At 61.8% G+C, this 17,023-nt stretch overlaps 2 protein-coding genes across 8 annotated transcripts in view; both read left to right on the top strand.

The window, feature by feature from the left end:
* PGAP6 (post-GPI attachment to proteins 6) overlaps positions 1 to 1,990 on the top strand; it is a 10,455-nt gene extending 8,465 nt beyond the window's left edge. For 2 of the 5 annotated variants that reach the window (XM_028484262.2, XM_007130369.4), the window contains exons 12-13: positions 449 to 565; positions 914 to 1,978. In XM_028484262.2, coding sequence (XP_028340063.1) covers positions 449 to 565; positions 914 to 1,210 — 414 coding nt within the window. In that variant the 3' untranslated portion in view covers positions 1,211 to 1,978. Of the gene's footprint in view, positions 1 to 448; positions 566 to 913 lie in introns of all 5 variants that reach the window. The other 3 variants (XM_007130368.4, XM_028484261.2, XM_028484263.2) reach the window with 3 other exon arrangements.
* A 739-nt stretch (positions 1,991 to 2,729) lies between these two features.
* MRPL28 (mitochondrial ribosomal protein L28) lies at positions 2,730 to 5,734 on the top strand. Of its 3 annotated transcripts, none has more exons than XM_007130370.3 (6): positions 2,730 to 2,777; positions 2,995 to 3,292; positions 3,950 to 4,102; positions 4,423 to 4,557; positions 4,653 to 4,739; positions 5,344 to 5,734. In XM_007130370.3, the coding sequence occupies exons 2-6, from the start codon at positions 3,005 to 3,007 to the stop codon at positions 5,449 to 5,451; spliced, it is 771 nt and encodes a 256-aa protein (XP_007130432.1). In that variant the 5' UTR covers positions 2,730 to 2,777; positions 2,995 to 3,004; the 3' UTR covers positions 5,452 to 5,734. The 3 variants fall into 3 exon arrangements, with proteins under 3 accessions (XP_007130432.1, XP_054938488.1, XP_028340058.1); XM_055082513.1 differs by having other exon boundaries at positions 2,764 to 2,772; XM_028484257.2 differs by lacking the exon at positions 2,730 to 2,777 and adding an exon at positions 2,871 to 2,895.
* The last annotated feature ends 11,289 nt before the right edge of the window (positions 5,735 to 17,023 follow it).

Here is a 17,023-nt window from a genome sequence, read left to right on the forward strand (position 1 = left end):
CCTGCCGGTGCAGGGGACACGGGTTCGTGCCCCGGTCCGGGAGGATCCCACATGCCGCGGAGTGGCTGGGCCCGTGAACTATGGCCGCTGAGCCTGCGCGTCCAGAGCCTGTGCTCTGCAACGGGAGAGGCCACAGCAGTGAGAGGCCCACGTACTGCAAAAAAAAAAAAAAAAAAAAAAAAAAGAAATCCACCTGTGGATAGACCCTTGGGACTAATGGATCCCAGCAATGCAGGAGCTTGAGGAGGGGCACCTCCCTCCCAGCCAGCAGAGCAGGGCAGGGTGTGCCAGTTGCTCCAAGGGGACTGGCAGAGGTGCTAGGGGGCAGTAGGGACAGTGGGATGACCAGCAGGCCCAGACCACCTGCTCCTGCTGGACCTTGTGCCATCAAAGACAAATCAGGCCTAGGGCTCCTGTGACCCTGCCATCGTCCCTGTGTTTTGCCCAGGTTCTGTTTCTCCTGGGCGCTCTGGTCTTCGCCATGTCCTTGCAGCTGGACCGCAGGGCTGCCTGGAACACAATGGGGCCTTGCCTCTTTGCCATTGTGGTCATGGTCACCATGTGGGTAAGGAACTAGGGCAGGCCTGGGGTCCTGCCCAGGCTCCCTCTCCTGGTAATTGGGGTAAAAGAGCATGGGCTCTCCATACACGCTCACTCTGGGAGGAGAGAGCATGGCCCCTCATTTTGGCCATGTTCTCAGTCCTGGGTCTGAGTCCTCCAGATCTGCTGAGGGCTGCCAGTGGCACCCACAGGGGCTCAGTGTGGTTTCATGCCCAGGGCCTGGGCCTGAGGAACCCATAGATCTTTGTGCCCTTGAACCCCTCCAAGCAGCCCACACTCCCAGACCTGGGCAGGCCCCTGGGAGCTGTGGCTGCAGCCCCTGTGCCAACACTTGTGCGGTGGTTTTCTCCAGGTGTACCGCTGCGGGCGCCGGCGCCACTGCTACCCCCCCTCCTGGCAGCGCTGGGTCTTCTACCTCCTGCCTGGCATCTCCATGGCCGCTGTGGCCATCACCATCTACACTTCCATGATGACCAGCGACAACTATTACTATACCCACAGCATCTGGCACATGCTGCTGGCAGGGAGCGCAGCCTTCTTGCTGCCACCACGTGAACAGCACACCAAGCCCTGGCCCTGCTCCCAGAAGCTCACCTGCCACTATGAGATCTGCAAGAACCACCGGGACGAGCTGTACACAGTGACATGACACAGCCAGCTTGGGGACACCTGCAGCTTTGATGATCTCTCCAGCCAGGGGCAGGACCAAGGGAGAGGGACTCTGTCCAGATCCATTTCCAACTAAATAAAATTGCCCTGAGCACTCTTTTGCTTTCTCCTCCCAAGGAGAGGACCTCACCCCCAACTCCCTTGTGCCCACTGGCTGTCAGCTGACTCGGTCCCTCTGCAGGTCCCCGCTGGTATCTGCAGTGGCCCCTGGGGCCTGGGCCTGGCTGCCTGGAGACCACAGGTACTATGTCGGGTCAGGCTCTGAGTTCTTCTGGCCTGGGAATGGTTGGAGGGAGATGTGGTGTAAGAGTCCCCCATTGCCCTATTCCCCTGTGAGGCTGTGGTATGAGAGACCCAGGTGGGCCGAGGAGGCCTGAGCCCACCTCCCACGGGCCCCTGCCCTGTAGGCTGGGAGCTATGCCATCCCTGGCTCATTGACACCTTGTGCCCCTGAATGCCAGCCTGCCTTGGGAATGGGGATGCCCCCTGCTGATACATTTGCCATGGGAAGGAGTGACCACATTTACCAGGGAGCTGATGGCACTGGGATGTCCGTAAGGGCCAGCTGCCATGGGTAGCATGGGGGAGGCTGACTTCTGGCTGTCCAGCCCTCCCCCTTCACTCCCTTTGGCTCTCAGTTTTGGAGCTGCAGGCCCCTGTGATGAGCTTGTTGGGGAGGGGGCTGCCAAGCTGCTCTGGGAGTGCTGGGCCTGCAGGGCACACCTTGTCCCATCTTTGTGTCCCACTGACCCCTGGGTTCCTGGGCCCTGTCTAAGGAGCACCTCCTTGAGTTACTCCCAGGAGAGAAGGTGATGGCTGTCGCCCTGCACTGGCCCAACCACACGTTTGGGGAGGGGGCTCCTGGAGACCTGGCCCTGCCTTTCTCCTTCCTCTGTGGTGGAAGCACGGTAAGGGCTGCTGACTGCCCCAGGAGCAGTGCCCTGCCCCTCCCTAAGGGGCTGCTGTCTGTGTGAGGGTGCTGAACAGGGCTGCTGAGCCCAGGGTCGGGGGCACGCACTCTCCCATCTTTTGGCCCTGGCGTGTTCCCTTCTGAGTCCTGTCCAGGCTGCGGCCTCCCTGGAGGCTTCCCGCACCCCCAGTCACCCAGCACTTGGCCACTGGAGCATTCTTGAGGCTTGTAAAGCGGAAACATTTATATACAGTATTTTGGGGAGGAATTTTTTTCAAGACATTTAAGACGTATTTTTCTGTAGCTCTGATTGCACTGTGATTGGTGAATTTAATATTCTACATGATGTTTCAAGGCAAAAGAGTTTTTACATTGTTTTCTGCGCTCTTTCCGGGAGGAGGGGAGGTGGGACCGAGAATGACAAGTCCCTGCTCCCGGGAAATGGGCCCACACTTGCCGACGGTGCCTGCAGCTGCCGCCGTTTCCACAGCGAGTTTTCTACGGTCCCTAAAGACGGGAAAGGGGGCGGGACGAGGGGGTGTGTAGACCGACCGGCTTTGCAGCCAGTCAGCGGCGGGTGGAGGGAAAGGTGCCGCGGCACAATTTCCGGTTCCGGCGGGGAGCGGGACTCAGTTAAGTAGGTGGTGGGCTGGCTCTGGAGTCGGGGTCTTGCGGTGGTTGGGCCGCCCGGGGTCACGCGGCTGGGGTCGGGGCCGCGCGGGGCCATGGGGCAGGGGTCGAGGCGGCTCCTGAGGGTAGAATTGGGGCGGGGCGCCGGGGGCTGGAGTTGGGGGTGGGGGTCGGGGCCCGCCTCCGGCCGGGCGCGCGTGACGGTGGCCACTGCCTCCTGCCAGGCTCGCCGCGATGCCCTTGCACAAGGTCCCGGTCGGCCTGTGGAAGCAGCTCCGGCTGCGGGAGGGCATCTACTCCCGCCTGCCCCAGCACTACCTGCGTTCCCTGGAGGAGGCGCGGACGCCCACTCCCGTGCACTACAGGCCACACGGGGTCAAAATCAAGATCAACCCCAAGAACGGGCAGCGGGAGCGCGTGGAGGACGTGCCCATTCCCGTTCACTATCCCCCGGAGTCCCAGCTGGGGCTCTGGGGCGGCGAGGGCTGGGTGCAGGGTCACAGATACGTTAACAACGACAAGGTGGGTGAGCAGGACGGGCTTGAGCGGTACTTCCTGGGCCTCGCTGCCTTGCTCCGGGCTCTGGAGGTACCTGGATAGTGAAAGGGACCCCCACCCCTCGGGGAGAGGGAGCTTACAGTCTGGTGGAGACACAGCTCCATCTGAAGAGCGTCCTGAGGAGTAAAAAGTCGCAGTTCCGGCAGCCAGATGAAGTATATAGATGAGCCTTGTGTGGTGAGAAGAGATGGAGAATGAGGTTTAAGGTCACCTGTCAGCTTGACCGCCATACATTCCCTACTTTTCGTGACACCTACATTGCTGGCATTTGGGAAGGCCGAGAGGCTCACCTGGGAGCAGGTCTCCTGAGTCTGCCCCCTGAGCTGTGTTGCCTCTGGTGGGGAGCCTGGGGGGAGGAGGGGGCTTATGTCTTTGAGGCCTCCTAGGCTAGCGTCTCCCTTTGCCTTTGGCCCCTTGGTCCCTGGTTTGGGATGTGATGACCTGTGAACCATGGAGTTATGGTTGTGTGTGCAGTGTGTCTGGAATAAACACCAGCAACTTGGGCAAGGTCTGGGGAGAAGCTGACCTCTGGGTGGGCAACTGCAGCTCCACATGCCCAGTCTCCCCACTCCAGTGTGTGGGGAAAAGCAGCAGCGCTCACCAAGTTTCTTGCCCCCTCAGCTCTCCAAGAGGGTGAAGAAGGTGTGGAAGCCGCAGCTGTTCCAGCGTGAGCTTTACAGTGAGATCCTGGATACCAGGTTCACCGTGTCTGTGACCATGCGCACCCTGGACCTCATCGACGAGGCCTACGGGTTTGACTTCTACATTCTCAAGGCAAGCAGATCTGCACCACGCTGGGGTTCCCTGTGAGATGTAAACGGGACCATGTCCCTTTCTGGGCAGCCCCAGTGGGTGTCCATCACTGTGGACGGTCATCTTGCCCATGTGGCCGAGGGAGCACAGCTGCCTCCTTCTCTGCTCTTCGACCTTCCTTGCTTCTGGTCTGGGTGCTGGGGCTGCCCACCTGGCCTAAAGTGCTCCACCAGGCTGGCCTGGGGGCTGCCAGCTGCTGGGGAGGAAGCTGGAGGGGCCGGCTGGTGGGGTGGGCAGGGCCCTGCCCACAGCACCTGGCCCCATGCAGAGTCTCCTGCCAGACCCCGAAGGAGGACCTGTGCTCCAAGTTTGGGATGGACCTGAAGCGAGGGATGCTGCTGCGGCTTGCCCGACAGGACCCCCAGCTGCACCCAGATGACCCCGACAGGAGGGCGGCCATCTACGATAAGTACAAGGTCAGGGCTCCAGCCTTTACTTACTGCTCCTCGTGGGCCCCCTGGCCGGCTGCCCGCCCCTGACCTCACCCGCGAGCCCATCTCTGTCTGCCCAGGCGTTTGTCATCCCGGAGGCAGAAGCCGAGTGGGTTGGCCTGACACTGGACGAGGCCGTGGAGAAGCAGAGGCTCCTGGAAGAGAAGGTGAGCGTGTGTGAGCACCAGCTACCCTGCCCTCTCAGGAGTGGGCACAGCTGCCAAGCAGCAGCCCCTGGGGTGCGTTGACAGGGGCACTGGGTGGGCTTGGGGAGGCACTGCTGCCCAGCGGGAGCTGTGGGCTGTGGTCTCCGTGTGGCCCACTCCCTTCCCTCCAGGTCCTGACCCTCTCCTGCCCCCCCTGGCTGGTTTCGTGGATGGGAAGATGGATAAGAGCTGGATGCTTGGCACCATCGATTTCTGTGGCCACCTAGTATTCCCCAGGGTCTGCCCAGTACTGCACTGAGGCCTTTTGTGTCTGTCCCCTAGAGGAGTCTGGAGCGTGTAATAGCTGCCAGGACAGGGGGCCCATTGCAGCTGCTGCCCCTTCTCTCTGCCTGGAGTCTCTGCAGCCAAGGCCCATGCGGCCCCTCTCCCATGAACAGAGCACTGTCCTCTGGGCTGGGGGCTAGCGGATGGCAGCCTTGCTTGACCCCGTGGCCAAGCCGGAGGGGCCTGGTCCTCTCATGCTCGATTCCTCTCGGTGTTTGGTCAGGAACTGGATCCCCACTCTCCCCAGAGCGCCTCACTGTGACCTGTCTTGTCTCTCTAGGACCCCATTCCTCTGTTCAAGGTCTACGTGGAGGAGCTGATTGAACAGCTTCAGCAGCAAGCGCTGTCTGAGCCGGCAGTGGTGCAGAAGAGAGCCATCAGGACGTAGCCGCACTGGGACCTGGGCCTGACAGCCAAGCTCAGCACCCCGCCCCCTTTGGCACCGTGGACAGAGCCTGGGGTGGTGGTGAGGGCCACCCGTGGTCGTGTGTGCTGGCCGCGCAGCTCCTGGGTAGGGTGGGCTTTGTGGAGGCCCCAGGAGGTCTCTTGTCCCAGGATCCCCAGAGGCCTGGGGCCCTCTCGCTGCCTCTGTCCCCTCCTCCCCGCAGTGGAGGCCCTGCCAAGGCAGGTCACCACCCTCGGGGGACAGTGTGAGTAAAGTCTGAGCCGGGCTGTGTGTGTGCTGCTTTGCTTAGAGGATCAGGCTCACCCCGTGCCTCAGAGACCCGGGACGCAGCTGAGGTGGGTGGTGGTCCTTAGGTGTGCAAGGTTTTGGTGCTTTTCTCTGGGAGAACCCAGCATTGTGGGAGGCATCCTAGGATAGAGTAGGACTGTGCTCACTCCTCCTCATTGCACATTGCCTGGAATGTTCTCCAGAACAAAGGCCTGGTGCTATGTTCTGGCTCTGGGAGTGGCTGTATGGTGTCTGCACCAGCACTGCCTTTGGGGTGGCGAGCACCCACCCCCAGCTCTGGGAGATGCAGGGGCCCCAGAGGGTGCTGTTGGTGCCAGTGTCTCGCAGGGAAGGCCTTGAGTCTGGAGCTTCTGTTAGCACCTCCCTGTCACGGTCCAAAAGGAGGCAGAAGCCGCATGGCCTGCAGGGCCTGTGACACAGATGTTCCCTCTTCAGCTGACCCAGACCTGAACTTGGGTGGGGATGTGGCCCCCAGTGGGAGACTGGACCAGGCACCTGAGGCCTTTCCTGCTCTGAGATTGAGGGGTGGCATGACCCTCTTCGCTGACCCTACCTGGAAGTCCTGAGCACTGAGACCCATTTGGGTCTCTCTGGGAGGACACAGGTGGGTTCCCCTGACCTGATCCTGGCAACTGACTGAGGGGCACCAGGCTCCCCTGAGGGAGCCGTGGAAGTGATGCCACCTGGGCTTTTATGGGACGGGAGGCCATAGGGAGCGTGCAGCTGGCCAGTGGGCATGGCTGCAAGAGGGCCCTGGAGGCTCCATGGCTCGCAGGGAGGTCATCCAGGATTGGGGGCTGCCTTGGGGTCAGAGCCCTGGGGGGAATGCCCCAGAGGTCACCAGTCCCAGTCTCCTCCGGGGACGCTTTGAGACCCCACGCGTCCTCATCGCTATTCTGTGACCGTTTTAATTTTTTAAGAATTTTACCAAAAGCTGATGATGCCCAGCTCACTCCTGGCCCCGCTCTGTGGGCTGGCAACGCCCAGCCCAGTTGTCTGAACCACACAAACTGCTGGTGCTCTGGGTGGGCTAGTCTCCCCAGCTTCCACCTCCTGGTTCCCTCCCACATTCAGGATCCCCTTTCTGTGCCCCCCCCTTTTCCCACCCCCCCCAGTCTGTTGCCTGGGTACCCCTGTGATGCGCACCCAGAACATCCCCAGTTCACTGATATTGACTCAGGTACCCCTCCCTTGCCTGCTCCTTCCCGCCCCAACTAAGACCACAGGCCGAGGGGGTGCCTGTGCCATTCCTGGAGCCTCAAGGGACCTGAGGGACCTGGCGCTGGCATAGGGCTTGTGGCCTGAGCAGTGTGGGGTTGGGCCAGGTGTGAGCATTCCGGGGGAGGGGAGAGGTGGATGGAGGGTAGAATTGGCCTCCCTGTCAGCACTGGTGGGCCCAGACTGGCTTCGGCTGGCTCCTGGGAGGAGCTTGGCATGCCCTTAGCAGGTCACTTGCCCCCCCGCATAGCCTGAGGCCAGACTGAGGTGGGGGTCTGAGTGTGGTCCTGACCCCAGAACTAAAACATGAGCCTTTTTCTGGTGGTGCAGCATCAGTTTCATCAAATTCTCACAAAAATCCTTGACTCAGGAAAGGTTCAGAAGCCCTCACTGAGTGACAGACTCACTCCCCAGCCCCAAGAAAACAATAACCCAGACCTTCCGGTTTCCTCTGGGAGGTGGGAGTGGGGAGAGGACACAAGGGCTGCACTCACCCACAAGCACGGAGCCAGGAGCTGAGCTGCCCATCAGCCACACGTCCCTGCCCTCCATGTGTCCCACCCTCCTGGCCCTGGTCAGGCGGAGGCTCCTGAGCTGCCTTCATTTCCATCTCCCGTCAACCACACCTCTGCACAGTCTCAACCACAGTCTCTTTGTTGCTCTGTCAGAGCTCCAGTTCTGCCCTGGCTGAGGCCCTGCAGCCCATCAGGACCCTGGGTTGGTGCAGGGCAGGGGGTTGTGCTGATCAAGGTCAAACCTGTGGAAGTCTGAGCTGCCCTACACTTACCCATGGCTGCAAACAGGCCATGCCCCTGTCTCTGCACCAGCTGGGTCCACCTTCCTATGTGTTTCTATGACAACAGCTCAACCAGTCAGCTTCCATGCTGGGCTGTGGACAGGAGAGTGAAGCATCACTATGGCTATGGACTGGGGAGGGGCCCTCGGGACCAGCACTGGAGGCCCTGACAGTAGCATGGCCATCAACACCATGATGTCTCAAGGCCCTGTTGTGTCCACTGCCTGATTCCACTGTCCCTGTGTCCCAGGGCAGGTAGAAGGACCAACCCTACCTAGAGAGGGGTCAACCTAGGCTGAGAGGGGCAGGGCTCAGTCCAGGGCTCTGTGCCTGACCCCTCACTATCAGGGTCTGCAGGGTGGCAGGTGTGCAGAGGGCAACCCGGGCCCTGTCAGTGCTGGGAGCACAAGGGAGCTGCTGTGGGGCCCATCCACATGCACTGGGACCCACCTCAACCTTCACCATCCATTGCTGTCCCCTTGAGCCCCTCTCCTCACCGCCACTGGCTGCCCCCTAGCTGGAGCCCTGAGTCAGGAGAACTTGCCCAGCGGCTCCAGCCCTGTGCAGATAGGCACCCTGTGACGTAGCACGCCAGAGTCCTCCCCTGCTCACCCTGAGCCCCAGAATGAGGCTCCAGGCCCTGGCCCCTTTACCACCCACAGGTGACCCAGCCCACTTTGCGCTTGGACAAGATCTGTCTGCGCATGGCATCCAGCACAGCAGGGGATGCCCTGAGGCTGGGGGTGGAAGCCCCATGACTGGGCAGATTGGGGTGTGGCCAGGCCAGTGTGAAGAGCAGGACAAGTCCAGGGTGCTGGCCGAGCAGTTTCTGTGCCCTGTGACTCTGGGCCCAGCCTGCCCTATGCCTGTTCCCTCAGATGTGTGACCACTCTGGACTCCTATTCCATGCTCCCCCTTACACCTGGGTCCCTCTGGCTTTGGCAGTGGCCTCGGCAGGGGCCTGCCTCAGCCTTGGCTTCTTCCTGGGGGCTTGAGGCCCACACCTGCTTCTCCAAGCCCTGCAGCTCTTCCTCCATCTTCTGCTCAGCAGGTCCGGGCTGGGCCTCCTAAGGGCTCTCAGGTGCCCTACATGGGGGCCTTGACCAGGAGGTGCTGACCCCGGGGGCTTTTTGAAAGGCCAGGGGTTGTCATGGAGATGGGGTGGGGGTGGCTCTGGGCTGCTCTCTGTCCTGCAACACCCAGGATGGCCAGTTCTTGGAGTGATGCTGCATTGTGCCCTTGCTGAATAACTGTGGCCTTGAGACATCAGGGAAGGCCTCACTGAGGCCAGCAGACACTGGGGCAGGCCACAGGAAGAGTGGGTGCAAAGACACAGGGTTGGAAAGTGTCCCAAGGTCCTATTGGGTAGAGACACAAGGTCTGTGGGGCAGGAGGGCCATGCTGGGGCTGTGTGTGACTGTGTGTCCAAAGGACTAAGGAGAGGGCTGTGGAGGGGTTGGCAGGCAGAGATGAGGCCCGTAGGCCCTTTGGGGTCTGAGGTGGAGGAGAGCTTGGATCTGCCTCCTGGGGGTGGGGAGTTCCTCCTGCTCCTCCTCCTCCTGCTGCCCTCACGCATTATTTTCTCACCAGCCTGGGCCTGGCCTTCAGCTCCTGGGACAAGCCTGACCTGAAGTCTTCCTCTCAGTAGAGGCTGCAAGGACACTGTTCCTGCCACTGCCAGGGCGTCAGGAAGGGCATGGAGTGGCCTAGCATATGTCCCAAGAGAGGGACAGGGACCCCTAACACTGGACATGCATGAAACACACACACAAAGAAACACCCAACAGCTGGTGCAGGAGCAGCAACCATCCAGCCACGTCTGACCCGACCCTCCAAGGGGACCCTGGCATGGGCCCACCAGCGGTGCCGCCTGCTCCCTCCGCAGTCAGGAGTGGCTCGGGGGTGGCGGTGTCTAAAGGGGCTGGTTGCCATGGCTACCATAGGGTTCCGAGGCCGTCATCTGGTCCCTGCCTCAGCCAATCGGCGGTGGGAGCCCGAGCTGCAGCCTAGAGTCACGCTTCTTCCTTGCAGCCACACAGTGGCCAAGAGCAGGGACCCGCTTCCTGGAGTGGCTCAGAGTGCTCGGACGGACAGCCAGGCCCAGCATGGCGGAGCGCGGGCCGGTGGGGCGGGAGCAGGCACACGGAGCCAGGCAGGTGAGGTAAGCTGGGTGGGCGCACGGATAGACAGACGGGCAGACGGGCAGACAGGTGGACGCGCTCCCTGCTGCCCATTGTTCTTGTGGCTGAGCCCACAGCCCTCAGCCCACCCCACCCTCTGCACCTTCGCCCCAGGACCCTCTCCCCAAATATCCCAAGGAAGGGTCATGGGAAGAGAGACAAAGGAAACGGCGCAAGGCAGGATGAATCCCAATGCACCGAGGTCCGAAAAACGCTCTCGTGGGTCTTTCTTGGCAGATTTCACGTAGAGGCGGCATCAAAGACCCCCAACTGGCCGAGGCCCTGGGCGTAACAGCTGCCCGGCCACTGCTCCCAGGGCTAGGCAACAGGCATGTCAAGGCAGTGCGGTTTCAGAAGCATTTTTTCGAGAAGAAAAAAAAAGGTGGAAAAAAAGGAAAAAACGTCCACCTATAACGGGGAGTGGTCAGCCCAAGATGGATCAGAAGCGCCAAATCCCATTACTCGGGACTTCAGAGGACAGGCCCCGAAAAGGCAGCTGCGATTAAGAGCTTGTAAATGGAGTGTCCTTTGGAGATCAAAGAGGGACGCGCTCGTGTGTGTGTGCGTGTGTGCGCGTGTGCACGCGTGTGTGCAGGAATGTGCGTTGAGGGGCGCTGCCCGTGGGGCTGTGCGCCATGGCATGGTGGAGCCCGGAGTGTCACCTGCCGGCCATGGCCACACTCCATGTTGCAGTGTCCTTGCTGCTGTGTGTGACGTGTGGATGCCCCTGGGGGGGTGGGCCCGTGCAGGCAAGGGCTGGTGCCCACCACCCACACCTGGCCTTGGGCAGCGGGCCCTCTGGAAGGAGGTCCTGCCTGGGCCTTGGCCCCCAACCTGGGCCTCCATCTTCTTCTCCTGGAGTCTGGTCTCGTCCCCACGTTGGGCCCAGACGGGCCTGGCAGGAGCCGAGTGCTCAGGCCCGCCACGGCCGAGCCGGGTGTGAAGACGGGCGGAGGCTGCCTGTAATTACCCCAACCATCCTGCTGCCCGCAGAGGCTGAGGGCTCCCAGATGGCCTGGCGAGTGTGTCTCAGAGGTTCAAAGCCTCCGTCAGTGCGATTGTTAGGTTATTAGGTAAACTCTGAGAAGCAAATCTTTTAATCCACTGTGGCTAATCCAGTGCACTTTTGTTTGCCATGACAGATTCTGCAGCAACAAAGGGGCCAGAGGGACCCGGCATACATAATCACATACTTACAACTGGGCCGCGGCAGCCGCAGGGCTCCTAGGCAGCCGAGAGAGACATCGAGGGATGGCAAAGTGGAGGGCGGGTGGCGGAGGCAGACCTGGAGGGGTGGGCTGGGGACGGGGGCAGCTGGCCCACCTGGGGCAGCACTTCCCTGCCTCCCACCACCAAGGCCCCTAGCTATCAACTCGAGGGGTGGCCCTGGTCCCCAAGACTATGGGGACTTGGCCGGGGTGGGGCCTGGGGGTGGAATGAGGTGTGTCAGGTAGAAGGAGAAACAATAACCTTCAGATGGGTGTGAGCGCTCACGGCACTGGGAGAGGCCTTCGGGGATGGGGCAGCCAGGACAGGGACAGAGAGGACAGAGGGGGAGTCTGCTTGGCGTGAGGGTCAGTGCAGCACGCGGGCAGGCGGCCCCAAGAGCAGAAGGGGAGGCTGACTGGGAAGGTGGGACTTTACCTGCTGCTTCCAGAAGTTGGGCCGAGGTCCCCAGGAACCTGGCCCTTCCATGTGGACACCAGTGCTCCTGAGGAAAGAGCACTGGGGGTGGGCGAGGCCAGGAGGCCCAGTCCTCTGTTTGCGATGTGTCTGAGACCACAGCCAGCGTGGGCTCCATCCCGTGGCCTGGGCCCATTCATGGAGGGTCACACACAGACCTCTGAGGCCAGCAGGATCACGTTGGGACTCTCACTTTGCTAAGGAGGATACTCTGGCTCAAGGAGGTGCCCAGAGTCTCTGGCCAGCCCAAGACACAGGCAGATGCTTAAGTGTCCAGGGAGGCAGGAGCTGGGCGGGTGACGCTGAGGCCCCAAGTTGGGGAGGTACTGGGTTGGGGGTGGGTGGGTTGCTCACCCCTCCTCTTTCCCAAGCCCCTGTGGCTGGTGGGAGCCATCTTGGCCATCGAGCCCTCAATGCCCATCCTCCATCCCTGAGCCCACTAGACACACCCTTGCAGTCAGAATCCTCCAGAGAGGCAGTGCAGAAAGGTGTCCCTGCTGTGCCCCTCCGCCTGGACTGACAGGACCCCCTCAGGACACAGGATGAGACCTGAGTTGGGGGTGTGTGGAGGGCACCCTGGCATGGAGTGTGCTGGCTTTGGGGCTTCGCCCTTGACTCCTGGGGGCCGGCAGGGATGAGGGGAGCTGTGTCAGGTCTGCTGGGTGAGTGGTCTGTGCAGGGACCCTGAGACGAGCATGCCACCAGCTTGCGGGGCCTGGAACTCCGGGCTCTGAGCGAGCGGGAGCAAGCAGGTGACCACTGCGCCCGTTTGTGAGCGTACTGCCCGCGCCGGCAATGGCAGAGTGCTCAGCTCTCCATCTCTGTGGGTGGGACCTCCTGGCCCCTAAGAGGCCAGGGCAGGATGAGGTGCCTCCTAGGAGCAGGGGCCACTAGGACTGGATGACAGAGAGCAGCAGGGTCAGAAAGTGTCTTGCACGACTGAGGTGACCTTGGAGCCAGTTTGTCTGAAGCAAAGCCCTGCTCCTGTCCCCCCACCTCCCTAGCTTGGCACTGGGACTGGGGTTGCTCCTGGGCGTCTGTCTGTGGCAGCTTTGGCTGCAGGCTGGCAAGAGAACTCCAGGCAACAAGAGGGATGCAAAATGACAGCCTGGAGGACACACCTGCCCCCAGGTGGGAAGGATGAGGGGAGCCAGACACAGGTGGAAAGAGGTGGGGGACCTGCCTGAGGCAAAGTCGGGGCCTAGGGAGGCCCCAGCCCAGGGTGGCCATGGAGCTGGCCGGCCCAGGAAGCTCAAGGTGGCACCTTCTTGCTGGTCCCAAGGCCGACTCAGGGCGACCACAGCAGTCACACCCCGCCTGACACTGCCCCATGGGTCAACTCTGTCCCATACCCCAGGATCCTCACCTGAGGCTGGCCTCACTATGATGGATTAATTTATACTGACCGTTGATGGGACGACGGCCTATTGCAGCTTCCTGGTTTTCCTAAGATCTCAACAGTAGCATTGTTGTAGACCTTCTTCCTGATGTGTGAAGAGACTGGAGCCCGCCTTAATCGCCCTCCAGCAACGACCGGTATTAATGCTCTGGGGTAGTTCCTGCCTTTATAGGCACATTCTCTGCGTCCACCCAAGTGGGTGCCGTGTGTGTGGGCTCCAGGCCTTTCTACTTGGTGGTGTCTCTCACACCCTTGGTGTGATGTCTCCACATCCTTTATTGAACTTGTGATGGGGGAACACGTGGCCCTCCTCGCTGAGCTCAGAACTGATGGAAAAAGGACACTCAGGACAAAACATGGAGCCCAGGGGTCTAGGTTCATGGCCAGGAAGGTGGCTGGCCGCTGTGGCTGGGACCACCTCTCAGAAGGGAAGTCCACTTGCACTCGTCAGAACTGATGAGCCAAGGCCTCCTCCCTCTCCAGGTCCTCACCTGCCTGCCCATTGCGCACTCCCACTGTGCACACTTGGGGTCAGGCAGAAGAGCTGAAAATGCAGAGCCCAGAAGGGGCCCAGCCTGAAGCTTGCAACTCCCTCCAGAAGCCTGACTCAGAACAGCCCCTCCTTGCCCTCCCTTCCTGGGAGTCAGGAGTGGTGCAGATCTGACGTGCAGTAGCATGTCTGTGGGGCTCAACCCCCACACATGGCGCCATGCTGGACGCCCCTCAACATACCACCTTGGTGCATCTTGGATGATTCCCAAGGATTAATTCTTGTAAGTGGTCTCCCCCAGCCAAGTGGACAAACATCTGTAAGGCTTCAGAGCTCACTCAGTTTCAAATATTCCTTTTATGTCTCAGTTGAAGAAAATGATTTATTTTCTGCTCTTAAGTTTTTTATTTCATTCCTGGAAAGCCTGAACAAATGTCATCTACAGTTTATCACATCAAAGCCTCCTGTGGCAGACTCCTGCCCCCAGGGAGGGGTGCATTTTAAAGGACTTCTGTAGGAAAAGAGGGCTCCATCATGGACTTCCCTGTTCCCAAGTGAGGCTCCCACGGCTCTGTGTCTGCTCTCAGATCTGGGTGGTTGATGCAGTCCCCCTGCCAGGTCACCCTTGCTCCAGTGCAGGCCCCCAGGGCTGCCCTCCCTGCCTCCCTCTCTTCAGAGCCTCCCCATGCTCCCTCCTCCGGGCTCCTCCCACCGCCACCCTGCTCCAGCCTCCCCTGAGTGCCCATAGCCACAACCCTGAAGCAGGGCTACAGATTTTCCTCCAGGCTTTCTGACTCCCTTCCTGTCCCCACAGGGCGAGGGCCCCGAGGAGCCAGAGGCACGAGGGCCCTGTTCTGGTCCCAGGGCCTGGGGACATCTGCCACCATGGGCCAGGAGGAGGATGGATGTGGACACGACCCTGGGAGCCTGGCCTGGCCACAGCAGCAGCTCTGCAGAACCAAGGCAAGCATTGAGGGCCCGTGTCTGGGGGTGGAAAGACAGCCTGAGGACCAGTGTCCTGGAGGTCCTGATGTCTGTTCGGCCCACCGAGGACTCCTGCACCCCACAGAGACTCTGTTGTGCCATGATGGCCACCTCCTCTGTCTCTAAGTCTCTGTGGCTGAACAGTGTCCGGGGGAGGCTGCAAAGGCATCTCCTGTACCCAGCACTGGGAGGCCTGGGGCCATCCCAGCTGGATGTGGGTGAGAGTGACACCTGCCACCAGGACTCTAGTGGGTTCAGCAGTGCAGTTCCTCTGATGTGCTTTCCCTACCCATAGCCCCTGCTCCTGCCCAGCCTGCCCTGGATGGCGGCCTGGGCCACTGGCAGGCTGGGGATTCTTCCCTGGTGGCCCTCGTCCCTCATTGCTCCCCTTTCCTATGAAACCCTGGGCATCAGAGGCTGTGCTGAGTCCTGGGAAGCTGGATGCTGGGGGTTGGGATGCCTCTGTGCCGCTCACTCCAGGCAGGGGCCAGCAGTGGGCAGCTGGGTAGGAGGTTGGCTGATGGGTAGAGTGCCCCAAGCCTGGACTTCTCCCCTTGCCTGGGAGCTATGAGGGATGAGGATGGGCAGCAAGGGTGAATCAGGAGAAGATGTGGTGGCATTAGAGGTGACCTGGGGAGTTGGGGGGGGGGGCAGCATAATTGAAGCATGAAGATGGGCATGTGACCAAATGCACCCAGGGAAGAGCCCTGAAGGCTGCGACAGCTCCAGAGAGCAGGCCAGGTGAGGGCTGCTGAGGATAGTGTGGGATGGATGAGGGGCTGGGGAGCCCTGGGCCGGGAGGAGGTGAGCAGGTCCCTGTGTGGCCTGAACTTCAACTTCCTTGTGTTAGAATGGGGGTACAGCCATGCCCTGGAGCTTGTCGGGAGCATTTTTCAAGGTGCCAGGTCTGATATGGCACTGCTGGAGGACAAGGTCCTGGGTGATCATGGGAGTGGCAGAAGCAATTCCTTAGGGGCAGTAATCAATTCCTGGTGCCCACATCCTTTTCCTCTGGGAAGGGCTGGTGGTGGGTGGGCAACATGGGAGCTAGCCAGCTGGGCTTGCAGATCAGGCAAGGGCTGCCATGGAAACAGCGAGGGGGAGAACGGTAGTGGGTGCAAGGATCAGGACACCCAGAAGCCCTTGCTCTCAGGCTGGCCTGGGCCAGTGGGACCCACGGGGCAGTGATGGGAAGTGGAGCCCTTGCTGGGACGCTGGATGGTGCCTGGTAGAAATTGAGGCAGGCTGGACCAGTTGGGGTGGGGCCTCAGCCAGTCCCCCCCACAGCTCTTTGGAGGTTGGGGCCCCTGCCCAAGTGACATCCAACACTTATTGGATGCCTACTGTGTGCCCTGGTCTTGGCTGGGTCCTGATGGGCTGGGGACTCAGGGAGGGCAGAGCCCAAGCCCACCTTCTCAGGGCCCTGGCTGCCTGGGGGGCAGCAGGCACGGAGCAGGGGGACAAAGAGGCTGGATGTCACCAGGGGCTTAGTTCCTGGTCAGCCTGGCTGTGCTATCCAACCGCCCAACTCCTGGACACCTGCTTTCTTCTGTGCCGTGGGCAGTTGGTGGCCGTCCTCCCGAGAGGGTCTTCCCGTTCAGGGAGCTCCGAGGCCGTGGCAGGCCGGCTGGGCGCGGGCCGGGCCTGTGGGTGCCGACCTGGGGAGCCCTGGGCCGGTGGACACCGTGTGGGCGGCAGAAAAGGGCTGCAACCTGGAGTGCGCCCGCAGTGCGCCTGAGGGCCGTCCGTCTGCTCGGTGCTCGGGCCACCCTCCCGGACCACACAGCCCCAGGGGACCAGCGCAGTTTCCGGCGCCCCCTCCCGGGTCACCCTTGACAGCGTCCTTACACCGTCCACACCAAGGCCTCTCCCCAACCGACACATTTGATCACGCCCACCCGCTCAGGCTCTGCGTCACGCCTCGGGCCCGCCTCGGTTCCGCCTAGGCGCTTTTGGCCCCGCCTCCACGCTCAGTGTCCACGCCTACATCAGGCCCCGCCTACATCAGGCCCCGCCTCCATGCTCGAGGCTCCGCCCCCACGCTCGAGGCCTCACCCGCTACTCTCTTCGCCCTTCCCTGCGCTCCGGTTCCGTCTAGCGCTCTCGGCCGGGCGGCCACTCTCTTGGCTCCGCCTCCACGCTCCGGCCCCGCCTCCACGTTAGAGGCTCCGCCCACCAGGGTTCTTCGCCCTGTCACCGCTCTCGGGATTCGTCTGTGTTCCCGGCCCCGCCCCACCCTCCTGGCCCCGCCCCACGCTCATGGCCCCGCCCCCACGCTCATGGCACGCCCCCGCGCTCCAAGCCCCCGCCTCACGCTCCGGGCCCCGCCCCCGCACTTCCGGACGGCGCCGGCGGGGGCGCTCCGGCCTGGGCTTCGGCGCTGTGAGCTTCGGCTCCCGGCTCGGGGAAGCGATCGCGGCCGCTGCCGCTGCCGCTGCCGCCGCCGCCGCCGCCGCCGCCGCCACCGGACCGGCCGGAGTCGGGCCGGAGCCGCGTCCCCGCGGAGCAGGCCGGTG

This window comes from Physeter macrocephalus, unplaced genomic scaffold (genome assembly GCF_002837175.3).
Source record: "Physeter macrocephalus isolate SW-GA unplaced genomic scaffold, ASM283717v5 random_152, whole genome shotgun sequence".
Lineage (NCBI taxonomy): Eukaryota > Metazoa > Chordata > Mammalia > Artiodactyla > Physeteridae > Physeter > Physeter macrocephalus.